The sequence below is a fragment of the Pollicipes pollicipes genome, unplaced genomic scaffold (genome assembly GCF_011947565.3).
Source record: "Pollicipes pollicipes isolate AB1234 unplaced genomic scaffold, Ppol_2.1 Scaffold_6232;HRSCAF=7390_pilon_pilon_pilon, whole genome shotgun sequence".
Classification (NCBI taxonomy): domain Eukaryota; kingdom Metazoa; phylum Arthropoda; class Thecostraca; order Pollicipedomorpha; family Pollicipedidae; genus Pollicipes; species Pollicipes pollicipes.
Genome location: NW_023596839.1, coordinates 673 through 14,998, shown reverse-complemented (window position 1 = coordinate 14,998; position 14,326 = coordinate 673). Strand labels below are relative to the sequence as shown.

The 14,326-nt window shown below is 59.5% G+C and overlaps 1 protein-coding gene across 1 annotated transcript; it reads left to right on the top strand.

Moving 5' to 3' along the window:
- Nucleotides 1–699: 699 nt before the first annotated feature.
- LOC119106852 (uncharacterized) lies at nt 700–12,744 on the top strand (the record flags this gene model as incomplete). The annotated part of the gene is made up of 12 exons (XM_037230194.1): nt 700–1,099; nt 3,353–3,718; nt 4,105–4,320; nt 4,730–4,924; nt 5,249–5,456; nt 6,952–7,061; nt 8,024–8,202; nt 8,744–8,759; nt 8,936–9,019; nt 9,667–9,807; nt 11,733–11,887; nt 12,716–12,744. Coding segments are annotated over exons 1-12 (1,873 nt in total), but the record flags the coding sequence as incomplete, so codon positions are not given.
- Nucleotides 12,745–14,326: the final 1,582 nt, after the last annotated feature.

Below are 14,326 nucleotides of genomic sequence, written 5' to 3'. Positions count from 1 at the left end.
CAGCAAGGATGGCATGAAGAAACATGGAACAGAAAGAGCTGTTTGAATAAGCACCTACCTGAATGCTGACAGCTATGATATCAACTCAACGGATCACTCTTCTGGGTGGTCGCTAAGGAACACGTCAATCGGTTAGCTAGCACGGGTAGGCACTAGCCACTTGTCAGGAGCCCTGTGGTTATGTTGTTCAGTTTGTATGTACTTGGTCTCAGCGCTTTGAGAGGCTAAAAATAAGCTATCGCACTTAGTTTTACGCGTGTCAGGAAAAGCACCAACTTTTCTCAGTGCTGGTACTAGTATCACTTAAGTTTCAACGCTCTCACAGGCAACCAGCCACCACCCTCCCGCATACGTAAACGCGCTGATCTTCAAAGGTTCCTCCCAGCTGTTCGTGGGCCGTGTCTGCGTCATTGCTTGTAACATTTGCGCCGTTACACAGAACACAGATAATCATTTTATAATATGCCCAAGTTTCTCGCTGAGAAATAGATAAAAGTTGTAAAGAGAAAATGAAGTGATTGCTGTGATCTGCAATTTGCTTTCATTCATATGAATGTATCAAAATATATTTTCATAGAGCCATTGAAACCGTTATCAACGGGATTTAATATTCGTCTTGAGCAAGTGTTTCGTATTATACGAATATCACGCAAGAAAGACGGACGCTGAGATTGGAAGCCGCGCACACGTGCACGTGTGATCGGTGGGTCGTTTTGGGTCCCGTCCGAGGTTGCCGACGCATGTGTCTTTACTACATTGCTATTGGTGTTGATATGACCATGAATGAAATACGGGTTATGTTCGCTTAGGTGTCGAGTCAGGTTCTTACCAAAGGCTGCAGGGTCCTGTTGGTACGTCGAACAGTTCCATTCCGGCGTCTGTATCAAATCGTGGCTATATTTCAAGCATTGAACAAGATACCCACATGGATGGCATAGCAATGCCAGTGGGTGCTCCCAAAAAGGAAATTGGCAGGCATCCCATCGCACCCAAAATCCTCAGTCTCTTCACCAGTCTTACAGACAAGGATGCTGAACAACGTGTTAAAGCAGCTTTGCTCCTTGTTCAGCAAGTAGCATCATCCGAAGAACATAAGCAGGTAAAGTGACATTGAAAGCTGTGCTAGTTGCTGGTACAATTTACACACTTGCTTATGAGCCTTATAGCCATTAAAATGCACAAAGTCTGACTATGCCAAGTTATATCTATTTTATGTGCAGTTGTATTAGTTGTCAGTGGCACAGTTGTATAGTATCAGTGTTAGGAATGTATCGCCTTAGAAGTCACCTTCGCAACCATCATTATTCCATGAAAAATTGGCCCTCTATGCTCTGAAATCTGTGTCTGCCACATGCCTAACTCCGAACTCTTGGCATTGTGGTGCATATGCACTGAAATTTTTGCCAGGATGGGATAGGATCTGAAAGTATAATTTTCATGGTAACATGCATTTATTGTGGCCTGGGTATCAGGCAAATTAGATGAGAAAGCCTACTTGAGCTCAAAAATCATTGTGTTTTGTCTGGTTGGAGAAACATGACACATGAAGACATCATGCTGGACCTGCAGTATGCATGCTTAACTCAGGCAAGGCCAAATTTCATAGAATTTTCCCATCTTTTTTGGGTTGAAAAGGGTTTGAATGCTTTTTGTCTTGCCTGGCACCTCCCTATTAATGTTATGTTTCCTTGAAACATTGGCTTCCTATGTGCTAGAATCAGTGGTGACCATACCAAACTTGGGGCTCTGAGATTCATGGCATGCATACACTTCAGGTGTTGCATGATGTCATCTAAGTGTGGGACATTCAGCATACTGATGAGTTAATTGAGAATTAAGATTGTACACATTGTATTGTTACTAGCTGGCTACTTCTTCTGTTTCTGATGACTCAGTCAGGGTATACATTGCTACCTCATGTTAAGAAAGAGCATTGTACATCAGTCATCATTTGTAAGGCAGAACATGTTGTAATTAATCATCAAACAGGTCATTTAAACTCTTACTTGGAACTTAAATAACTATGATAGCAAACATCTGAGTGCAAACACACAGCAACAATGACCCTGGCACCATTTCTATGTGTGATCGCAACATTATTGCCTGTCACAACATTACTGCCCATCAAGAACCATAAAAAATGTATGAGGCCAAGGTAACAAGAGTCCAATAAAATGTGTTTCTTGTATATCCAATCAGTGTTCCATATTGTTTGTAGATTGGTCAACATGGTGGGGAAATATGATGTTTTTGGGTGGGAATGAAAAGTAAAATGAGAATATGGCAGCTAAACAAAACTTCTTAATATGGTACATATATATGGCAGGGAACATGGATGCCAATGGGACACTGGGTTGAAGGGGATAGGGTGGGGGGTTAGGTTTGGTTAAGTTAGGTTAAGTTAGGTTAGGTTAGGTTAAGTTAGGTTAGGTTCATTGTTAGGCTAGGTTAGGTTAGGTTAGGTTAGGCTAATTTAGGCTATGTTCTGGACTGTTCTGGCCTGTCTGTTTCATAAAAGTACCTAGATGCAGTAAGAAACATTTTCATTGCATTATTATTGTTGCTTTGGTCCCATGCATTTTTTATGGTTCTTGACAAGCAGAAATATTGTAATTACACAACGACAACGCAGAAACGGCGCTGGGGAGTCGGGGCGGTGGGGTGCATGCAGCGCTCAGGAGCTCGCTATCGTAATTGTTAAAATTTGGAGGTAGGAGCATGAATCTACCAGTTTCAAGATTATTTATATGTTCTGCCTTGAACACAACAAATGGTGTACAATGATTTGTTCTAATGTTAGATACCCATGTATACCTACACTGACGACTCCTGTGTACAGCACCTGACTACTCTTCACATGCTCCCCTAAGCAGCACCCGACTACATGTCATATGTTCCTCTGTGCAGCACCTGACCATGCTTCTCATGCTCTCCTGTGAAACACCTAACTACACTTTGCATGATCTCCCGTGCAGCTCCTGACTACACTTCTCATGTTCTCCTGTGCAGCGCCCAACTACACTTATCATGCTCTCTTGTGAAGCACCTAACTACACTTTGCATGATCTCCTGTGCAGCTCCTGACTACACTTCTCATGCTCTCCTGTGAAGCAGCCAACTACACTTCTCATGTTCTCCTGTGAAGCAACCAACTACACTTCTCATGTTCTCCTGTGCAGCACCCAACTACACTTCTCATGTTCTCCTGTGCAGCACCTGACTATGCTTCTCATGTTCTCCTGTGCAGCACCTGACTACGCTTCTCATGCTCCCCTGTGCAGCACCTGAGAGCACTCCTCACACTTCCGTGTGCAGCACCTGACCACTTTTCTCATGATCCCCTGTCCTGTAGGACTGTGATGTGCTGAGCCAGGATGCCAGTTACTGCCTGCGGCGGCTGGTGCGAGGCCTGTCTTCATCACGGGCTGGCGCGCGCGAGGGCTTCTTCACGGCGCTGGTGCAGCTGCTGCGCCAGGTGCCGGCCGTCGGTGCCGGCCAGCTGCTATCAGTGGCAGCTGCGCAGCTGCCGGACGTGCGCGAGGACCGGCAGCGCACCGAGCACCGACTGGGTCGGCTGCTGGCGGCGGGTGCGGCCGTGCGCGCCGGCCGGCTGGACGAGCAGCTGGCTGAGCTGACCTGCCAGCTGCTGTCCGCCTGGACATACCGCGCCTACATGCCGCCCATGGTCGCCAGCTTCGTGGCCGAGCTGGTGCAGAAGGTGCGCCCCACTAAGTGGCAGGCTACCGGAGAAATCCTGCTGATGATGTGGGCTTTGTCAGTATGCACATCTGACGTGGAGGTTTTGTTGCACCAGTTGAGTTTTCTCTGTGTGCCAGTGAATTTATGTGTAGCTGTCATAGGCTCCGCATGATGATGGGCTTTGTGTGTCACTGGCACACTATTTTGACTTGGGAGGATGGCAGGAGGACAGATCTCCTAGCATCATCTGCAGCGTCCCCCCTGCCCCTTCGCCTCCCCCCCCCCCCCCTCCCCCTGACGACCGTTGGTGTCATGTGACGGATTACCAGGAGCCCCTGCTGCCGATGTGCCAGCCGCGAGAAGGCCGCGCGCTGAGCGTTTGTGTTGCCGCTGTGGTGGCGGCAGGTGCCGGAGGAGCGGTTCCAGTCGGAGGTGTGGCCTGAGCTGAGCGTGCTACTGGCTCGTGGCTGGCACCAGTGCGTGCCCGAGCGGCTCTGGCTGCTGCTCGTCTGTCGCCGCCAGTTCCCCGCCGTCTGCGACACGCCGTTCCTCAAACAGCACTGGGGCTCCAAGAAGCTGCTCTCGCCCAAGAACCACACTGCCATCGCCGAGATGATCAAGGTGAGCCGCTGCTGGCATGCATGCTGGTAAGCTGCTGCCGGATGGCAAGCGGCTTAAAGGAACAATCATGGGCCACAAGTACTTAAAGTATGTGCTGTGCGACGTCAGTGGCCGGGATATTTTTGAAATAACAAGCATTTGATAGAAGGACAGCTGTTTGTGCTGGGCAGGGGAATGCAAAGTGTCTCTCACTGAGCACGGAAGCGCACGCATATTTCACGTGATTTGTATATGTTCCTGTAATGCGTCTACCGAATGAACCACGTCAAATGCGCGGTACTTGTGCACCCAACGCCTTTGTATAGCGGGGCACAGTCAGCTCCACATGCCGTGCGAAGTGCCGTCGTCGCCTGCGGCGCCGGTCGCGGCGTGGGCGGTCGTTATGCCGCCTGACGCCGGCGTTGCGCAGGCGTCCGCCGCCACCCTGCCGGCTATCCACCCGCTGGTGACATCGCTGGTGGCGTTTGCCGTGGAGCGGCCGGCCGCCGAGCTGGTGGAGCTGCATCAGCGCGTGCTGGAGCCGCTGTTGGAGGACCGCACCGCCGCCTTGCTCGTCATGGCCATGCTGCAGATGGTGGTGCCCCACCTCACCACGCCCGAGCTGGTGAGCGCCGTCGCCGCCGCCGCTACCCGAGCGCTGGGACGCGTGTAGGGTCACTGCCCGCCCGTGAGTCACGGACGGACAGTGAGCCCGGTCACAGCCCGTGACTGTTCTGCCTCGCCGTGTGGGGTATCCGCACACCCGCAGGGGCGGTGTTGTGGGCGCGCGGCGGCGTTTGCACTGTTACTTCTCTGTTCGGTATCATTGGCTCGTTAATCACTCGCGCAAAAGCTACTGGTGGCGTGTCGTCGTCCGCCAACGGCCTCCAGCCGGACCGTGCCGCGTCCGCCGCCTGTCAGCCGGTGACGCCGCCGTCCGCGCCGCCAGCTGGCGTCGGTGCTGAGCCCAGCCATGGTGGGCGCGCTGGTACGGCTGCTGCCCAAGCGGGACCAGCGGACGGAGCAGGCAGCTCGCGGCCTCGGCTCGGCGTTGGTCAGCCTGCTGCTGGCGCCCGACAGCGACGCCCAGCTGCAGTTGGCGCTGGTCGGCCGCCTCGTCAGCCCTCCCGGCTCCATTAACTTCGACCACATGACTGGTGAGACGCCGGTGCTGCTCGGGTGTCGCGTGACGGACGGCTCGGACCTCTGACGTGACATGACGGGCTGCCTGGACCTTGGACGTCACGTGACGGACGGCTCGGACCTCTGACGTGACATGACGGGCTGCCTGGACCTTGGACGTCACGTGACGGACGGCTCGGGCCTCTGACGTGACATGACGGGCCGCCTGGACCTCGGACGTGACGTGACGGGCTGCCTGGACCTCGGACGTGACGTGACGGGCTGCCTGGACCTCTGACGTGACGTGACGGGCTGCTCTGACGTGACGTGGCGGGCTGCTCTGACGTCGCGTGACGGGCTGCCTGGACCTCGGACGTCACGTGACGGGCTGCTCTGACGTGACGTGGCGGGCTGCTCTGACGTCGCGTGACGGGCTGCCTGGACCTCGGACGTCACGTGACGGGCTGCTCTGACGTCGCGTGACGGACTGCTCTGACGTCGCGTGACGGGCTGCTCTGACGTGACGTGACGGGCTGCTCTGACGTGACGTGACGGGCTGCTCTGACGTCGCGTGACGGGCTGCTCTGACGTGACGTGACGGGCTGCTCTGACGTCGCGTGGCGGGCTGCTCTGACGTCGCGTGACGGACTGCTCTGACGTCGCGTGACGGGCTGCTCTGACGTGACGTGACGGACTGCTCTGAGGTGACGTGACGGGCTGCTCTGACGTGACGTGACGGGCTGCTCTGACGTCGCGTGACGGGCGGCTCTGACGTGACGTGACGGGCTGCTCTGACGTGACGTGACGGGCTGCTCTGACGTCACGTGACGTGACGGGCTGCTCTGACGTGACGTGACGGGGCTGCTCTGACGTGACGTGGCGGGCTGCTCTGACGTGACGTGACGGACTGCTCTGACGTGACGTGACGGGCTGCCTGGACCTCGGACGTGACGTGACGGGCTGCTCTGACGTGACGTGACGTGATCCGATCCTCAGGTCTCGGTCCATTTGCCTTGCTCCCCGCGCATAGATGCTGGATCGACCGCCATCTGGCTTGATGTTAAACGGTTGATCGTGAGCGAGGTAGGAGTTACAGAAAGTGGACCTCAATATACTTGTGCAATAATGGCATGGAAAAGATTTATCCCCTTGACACCCAAATGGCTGAGCTTTGCCACACTGGCTGGGGCGGCGGTAGGTTAGCCAGCTGTTGCGGCTCTGTCATCAGTGGTGCATAACAGATGAAATGCCACATGATTGTCGTCATTGGGCGCATCCGATGAATGTCTGGTATTTGTTCTGCTTATATGTATAACGTATAACGTATTTATGTGTAAACATTTAGTTGGTAGTGCAATGTCCATGTTGTCAGCGGAGACCTGTTGTGTCCGTGCGTCTAACCCAACCCAGGTTACCTGAATTTCAGTCGAATGGACCATACAGGGTTTATTGCACAGCAGCTGAGGCTTGTTGAAAAGTGTTTGGTGCTAATCGGAGTATGACACGACCGCTGCCGCTGCTCGCTTGCAGGCACGAAAATCCTGGCCCAGATGATCAACGGCCTGAAGGCTGAGGCGCTGGAGCCGTTCAGCGAGATCGCCATCAGCGCCTTCAACGGCACGCAGGATGACCGTAACCAGGTGAGACGGATGATTTGTGTGCGTTGGTGTGCGCGTGGGTGGCTTCTATGGACGGGCGGCGGTCACGCGTGCGCCATCGCCGCGAGCTTCGGGCGCGGGCGTGCTCACGGGGCGTGGGCGTGGGTGGCTTCTATGGACGGGCGGCGGTCACGCTTGCGCCATCGCCGCGAGCCTCGGGCGCGGGCGTGCTCACGGCTGTGGGCGTGGGCGGCTTCTATGGACGGGCGGCGGTCATACGCGCGCCATCGCCGCGAGCCTCGGGCGCGGGCGTGCTCACGGGTGTGGACGTGGGTGGCTTCTATGGACGGGCGGCGGTCACGCGTGCGGCCATCGCCGCCGATCCTCGGGCGCGGGGCGTGCTCACGGGTGTGGGCAGTGGGTGGCTTCTATGGACAGGCGGCGGTCATACGCGCGTCGTCCATCGCCGCGAGCCTCGGGCGCGGGCCGTGCTCACCGGGTGTGGGCGTTGGTGGCTTCTATGGACGGGCGGCGGTCATACGCGCGCCATCGCCGCGAGCCTCGGGCGCGGGCGTGCTCACGGGTGTGGGCGTGGGTGGTTCTATGGCACGGGCGGCGGTCACGCTTGCGCCATCGCCGCGAGCCTCGGGCGGGGGCGTGCTCACGGGCGTGGGCGTGCATCCGTGTCTCCTGCATCAGCGCACCGAATGGAACGGCAAATACGTTGAAAGCCATTTTAAAGAAGTTGCTTAGGGTTCTTCCAAGAGTATCGTGTCATCATCGTCCTCGAAAGACAGTCGTTTCCAGCGAACGGAACACCCGCCCGGCATCAACGCCACCACCGGGCTGTTGTCTCAGCCGCCGCCCCTCCACCACCGGGCTGTTGTCTCAGCCACCGCCCCTCCGACGCCGCTCGCCCCCGTCTCTGACGGCCACCCCTGACTCCGCCGCATCTGACACTGCCCCTGACTGCCACCCTTGACGCCGTCCGCCCGCGCCGGCAGACGCCGCGCGGCCGGGCCGTGGCGTGCGATATACTGTGTCGGCTGGTGCAGCACCCGAGCGTGCCCGGCCCCAGCCCGCTGAAGCAGCGCCTGCTGCAGCGGCTCTTCACTGCCGGCGCCACGTGCGACCCGGACGTACCCGATGAGCTGGCCGCCACCGCGCTGCGCGCCTTCTTCAGGTGGGTCAGCCTGGTCGCCGGTCAGCTCAGGCCGCCCCGCCTAGCCGCTGGCCAGCTCAGGCCGCCCCGTCTGGCCGCTGGCCAGCTCCGGCCGGCTCGCCCAGCCGCTGGCCAGCTCCGGCCGGCTCGCCCAGCCGCTGGCCAGCTCAGCCGCCGGCGAGGGCACGGCGTGCGGATTGCAGTCCAGGAGCGGGAGGGAAGTGGTTTTGTCGTCGTGTCTGTAAGGAAACGTCTTCCCCATGGCTTCGAGGCTTGGGCGGTCGATGCTTCTGTCGCGCTGAGTTGTGTCCAGCCGCCTGGTTGTGAACTCGTTATTGAAGGTGGAGCAATCGTTCGAACTATCGTCCTAGTTCAGGCGGGGACGATGTTCCGCACACTTCGTTCATCCATTATGCTGGTATCTTTCCGCTAAACTAGTGTCTTCATAGCTTCATTTCTGGACGGTACCACACGAGACCGTTGTCCGGCTCCCCGGCGCCGCTGCGCCACCACTCGCAGCCGCGCCACGCTCGCCCCCGACCGTCGCTCGCGCCGCCGACAGGGCGCTGGACCACCCGGTGCGGCGGCTGTCCGACCTGACCGGCCTGCTGCGCGCGCTGACGGCGTACCAGGACGCCCTGCTGCGCGCCGCCGGACGTGACGCTGCGCGGTGCCGCTCGCGCCGGCCGCCTGGCAGGCGTGGGAGGCGGCGGCGGCGACGCTGCGCCGGTTGCGGCCCGGCGCCGGCGCCGAGACGGACGTGTTCGTCATCCTGCTGGCGCATCTCAGCCAGCAGCTGTTCGGCGCCGACTGTGACGCCGCTGTGGAGGCTCTGCAGGTGGGCGGGGGGAGGGGGGGGGGCTGGCCCGGAGGTCACGTGGGGGGAGCGGTGCTGTCGTGCTGGTGGTTTTGGGTGTTGTGTAGTGGGTTTAATCCCGGGTGCTCTCATGGCTCTGATCTGGGCCCAATGAGCCTTTGGTACTGCCGTGGCCTCCGTTAGCTGCATGGCGCGTGACTGATGCCTTGCCCGTCCACCATCACCGCTACAGGATGTGGCATCTACCCGCCCCATGGACCTGCTGCTCTCTGGACCTGTTTGATGCTATCATTTCGACGTTTTTGTACTCTTAGAAGCGTACGTTTGCCCTCTGCTGGGGTGCGAAATTTATAAGTTAAACTCATCGTAAATGTGGTGCGTTATTTAAATTATGCAACGGAATTAGCAGCATTTGCGTCGGATAGAAAACTGTAGCTACTGGAAACTTCAAACGATGCCCGTTGAGCTGTCTTTGAATGTATGGCTTCGGTATGAATCGTATGATTGTTCCCGCCGTCTGTGCAAGAAGCACATCACGCCGCCCGTGCCAGCCGAGGTGACGGGGCGGCTGTGCTGACGCCGGCGCCGGCGCGTCGCCGCCGCAGGAGCTGCACGCCTGCCTGCAGCGGCAGCAGGGCCGACGGCCGACGGCCGACGGCGGCGACGAGCCCGACTGGAGCGAGGTGGTGGCCGACCTGCTGCTCTCGCTGCTCTCACTCAGCGTGCACCTGCTGCGCAGCGTGGTTCGCGCCGTGTTCGGCCTGCTGGCGCCGGCGCTGTCGCGGCCCGCCGTGCTGCACGTGTTCCAGGTGCGGGGCGCGCACCGTCGGCAAGGGTGCACGCCGCGGCGGGTGCCGGCGTGCTGTCGTGGGAGGCGGCAGTGCAAGGCTGGGGCGCGCGTGCGCACAGAGGCGCGGCCGCTGGTGGAGGACGTTCTCGAGTTTGGTCTAAGCATGAGTGGCGTGGGTATGGTTAGGATCAGTCGGACCTGAAGACAGCCGGTATGTCTGCATGACGCCCGGTGGGGCTGGCGGTCACGCTCCGGCGTTTACTATTGGTTCAGTTGTACCCACTTCATTCTCCAAACAACGTCAGCTTTTCGAGATGCCAGGCAGAGTCGTGACGTAGCCGCCCGTGCCAAGTGTTGCTCTTGTCCTCCTTGTCGAGCAATCTCGACCGCTTAGGAAGAAATCAACCTCACGTGGCTGATGTGCCACGGAATCACTGCATCTGGTACTCGCTGCGAGGGGAAGCCTGTTGCTGGATCTGTTATTTTACCTTCGTGTCAATTGATCTGAAAAGGATGCACGTTGTACAATATTAAGACCATGCTGAGTATGCCGGTAGCAGGAATGCCTTAGCCTACTGAGTACGTGCCGTCAGCGATCAGGCTCAGTTCGATCCGCTGGGACGTGTCTAAGTTTGCCATTGTGTTGGACTGCCAAGTGTTCACTCCGTTTTGTGAGGTAACATCGCTTTTCGTTGCTTTTCAGTGCCTGGACCCGCAGTATAGCATGAATGGTGGGAGGGGCCATGCTGTCGAAAATGACGGAAGTGAGCAGGAAGATAGCGACGAAGACTGGAGGCTGAGGATTTCCGAAGGAGGCGAGGAGGAGGAAAGAGGATGAAGACGACAGTGACGTTGAGGACGGGGAGGAGGATGGCGAAGCGCAAGACGAACTGGACGCCATGCGGGCCAAAGGTCAAAGCGGCGCTGGGGGATGACTCGGACGACGCTGTAAGCACGGACGCGGGGGGCCCAGCCCATGTGCTGTCGTCCGTACGCACCGGTTTAGTAGTACGGACGCGCGGGGCCCAGCCCGTGTCCTGTCGTCCGTACGCACCGGTGTAAGTACGGACGCGGGGGGCCCAGCCCATGTGCTGTCGTCCGTACGCCCGGTGTAAGCACGGACGCGCGGGGGCCCAGCCCGTGTGCTGTCGTCCGTACGCACCGGTGTAGGCACGACGCGCGGGGCCCAGCCCGTGTCCTGTCGTCCGTACGCACCGGTGTAAGCATGGACGCGGGGCCCAGCCCATGTGCTGTCGTCCGTACGCACCGGTGTAAGCACGGACGCGGGGCCCAGCCCGTGTCCTGTCGTCCGTACCCGGTGTAAGCACGGACGCGCGGGGCCCAGCCCATGTGCTGTCGTCCGTACGCACCGGTGTAAGCACGGACGCGCGGGGCCAGCCCATGTGCTGTCGTCCGTACGCACCGGTGTAAGCACGGACGCGGGGCCCAGCCCATGTCCTGTCGTCCGTACGCACCGGTGTAAGCACGGACGCGCGGGGCCCAGCCCGTGTGCTGTCGTCCGTACGCACCGGTGTAAGCACGGACGCGCGGGGCCCAGCCCGTGTCCTGTCGTCCGTACGCGCCGGTGCACACCCACCAGTCACGGCCACCAGCTGTTCCCATATGTGTGGTCAGGCGCGGCCCCCTGTGTCCGCGATGTTACACGAGAGTGGGCATGCTGGCAAGCTCAGAACCGTGCTACCTTCGTTTTCGAACAGATGACTAGGGCCGCTTTACATGTATCTACGCAGGCACCAGCAGAGACTGCCGCTGGCAGTATAGCCGGTGCTCGCGTCACTCCATCGGGCTTCGAGCCAGCCCCGGTCCTTTACTTCGTCAGGTGTCGCTCACTCTGCGTGTGACTGCCCCCTCCCCCTACCTGCTGGCGTGGTGAATGATCTCCCACCCTGTGGCCAACTCCCCCCCCCCCCCCCTCCCGGGCAGGTTTCGATCGATATGGACGATGTGCCCGAGGAGCACTTCGCCAAGATGGACGAGGCGCTGGCGGCGGCGTTCCGTGCCATGCGTAAGGACAAGCGCATGAAGCGAGGCGGCCGCCAGACAGACGAGGAGCAGGCGCTCATGCACTTCAGGATCAGGTGGGACGCGGGACGGCGGGACAGGGTCAGTGGGACGCGGGGACGTCGGGTCAGGGTCAGGTGGGACGCGGGGACGGCCGGGTCAGGATCAGGTGGACGCGGGGACGGCCGGGTCAAGGTCAGGTGGGAGGGGACGGCCGGGTCAGGATCAGGTGGGACGAGGGACGGCCGGGGTCAGGGTCAGGTGGGACGCGGGGACGGCGGGTCATCTGGGACGCGGGGGGGGGTCAAGGTATGGGACGGGGACGGGTGAGGGTCAGGTGGGACGCGGGTGAGGGGCAGGTGTGGGACGCGGGACGGCCGGGTCAGAGTCAGGTGGGACGCGGGGACGGCCAGAACAGGGTCAGGTGGGACACGGGGACGGCCGGGACAGGGTGAGGTGGGACGCCAGTTAGGTGCGGGGCGGGCGTGACGCACTGCATGGCGGAGGAGATGTGAGTGACAGAGATGCGGGGAGCGGTTCTCAAGAGTGGTGAGCCTGTGATGCACAGTTTGGTTTTGTTGGATGCTGAGCACTGCGAGAGCCGTTTATCGCTGGCTATGACCCAGGCTGTGGTCTGTTCACTCACCTCTGTCAACACGAAGCATGGCGGTTTTGTACAGCCCGCTGGTGAGATATTTGTACCGCGTAGTCGGGATGCGTGCGTTAATCGTGCAAATTTACTCGCTCCGCTTAAAGCCGCGCCTAGTTTTACAGAGGTTCCCATCCTTCCCACACATGGCTGGGGACATGTATGCGTGGTGGTGGTGGAGCGCGTTGCCGCCTGCGAGCCCGCCCCGCTGCCGCTGACAGTGCCGTCCGTCCGCCGGCGTCGCCGCCGCCGGCAGGGTGCTGGACCTGGCCGACGTGTACGTGCGTAACGTGTCCGCGCTCGCTGGCGGCGCTGGACCTGCTCCCGCTGCTGGTGGCGCTGCTGGCCGCCACGGCCGCCGACCGGCGCCAGGCGCCGCTGGTGGCCCGCCTGCGCGCCTGCCTGGGTCGCCTGACGGCCGGCGCCGGCCGCCTGCCCGACGGCCACCAGCTGACGGCGCCGCTGCTGGCCGAGCTGCTGGAGGTGGTGCTGCGCAGCGGCGGGCGGTGTGAGTACAGCTCCGCAGGGACGGAGGCGGAGGCGCGGTGATGATGACACGGGATGGGGAGCATGGGACTGGCAGCGGGGTGGTGAGGGCGAGACAAACAATTAGTGGCCTGCGACCGTTCTTGGTGATCTGGTTTTGTCGTCAGCTTCTTTCTCATTGGATCCTCGCATTCATATAGGCTGGCTCAATGGGTCTGTGAGGCGACTTCTCGGCTTTGTCACCGGCGGTTTTTGCTCTAGATATGTCGTGAATGCATACAAGCTGGCTCAATACGTGTGCTGTAAGTTGGAGTGCCGGTAATTCCTGTCTTGAAAGACGCATCCTTGGATTTTTAACGAGGTTTTGTCCCCGCTGTCTTGTTTTTTTTTTGGGGGGGGGGGGCAAAATGACCACTGATCCATGCGCACTCTAAAGCACCAGTTATGTGTTGATCGTGGCCTGCAGTGTTCACCATGGCCTTTACCCGTTATGTCATTGCTCGCCATCCCACCGCCTATTCCACCTCCATTCGTCGCCCTCCCCCCGCACGACGGAAGCGCGGCGACATCGCACTCGGCCGATGCCGCACGCGGCAGATCACGCCGGCCGTGGCGAGCGTCTGGCCGCAACGTCACGAGCGCTGCCGCGCCGCCGCCGGCAGTGCCGGCGCTGAGTCTGGAGCTGGGCGGCCTGCTCTCGGCGGCCGTGCGGTTCCTGGTGCGGAACCAGCGCCCAGCTGGAGGACGACCAGGCGCCCGTCACCGACGCGCTTCTCGCCGCGCTCGACGCCTTTCTTCACCGACCGGTGAGGCCTGCTGTCCGGGCTCTGGCGGCCGGCGCTCAGGCTGGCGGTGGTCACGGTGTCATGGGCAGCGCATCCAGGCGGGTCAAAGGGGTAGGGAAGCAGAGGCAGCTGAGCATGACTGGGAATGGGCCCGCTAGGAGTGTGGCCTGTGAGATCAGCGCCGCCTCATTAGGCGGCTCTCAGTGAGGCGCCGCCCTTGTGGGACTCCCGCGCTGGACACGAGGCGGCGCTGGCGTGGGATCTTCAGTGCGGTGCTCATGGTTATGACGTGCGATGTGTCAAATGAAATACTTTTCGTGGTTGTGAGGTGGCCAGCCCGTGAGAGAGGGCGGCTCTCCGACGGCGGGAGCTTTCCCGTCAACGTCTTATTCACATGGGACGTGTGCAAATTTTTGCGGGTGTCTGTTTCGTGTACATATCGGCGTCGTTGAGGATGCGTTGCTTCCTTCGCTAGCTCCTTCCTTGGAAGTAACTTTTACCCCGAAGATGTCGCCACTGGCTTGTCCACGTAAATTATCACTCAGCTACCCTCCGAAGAGGCATTCATTCAGTTACCTGTCCGGTCGGCCAGGTGC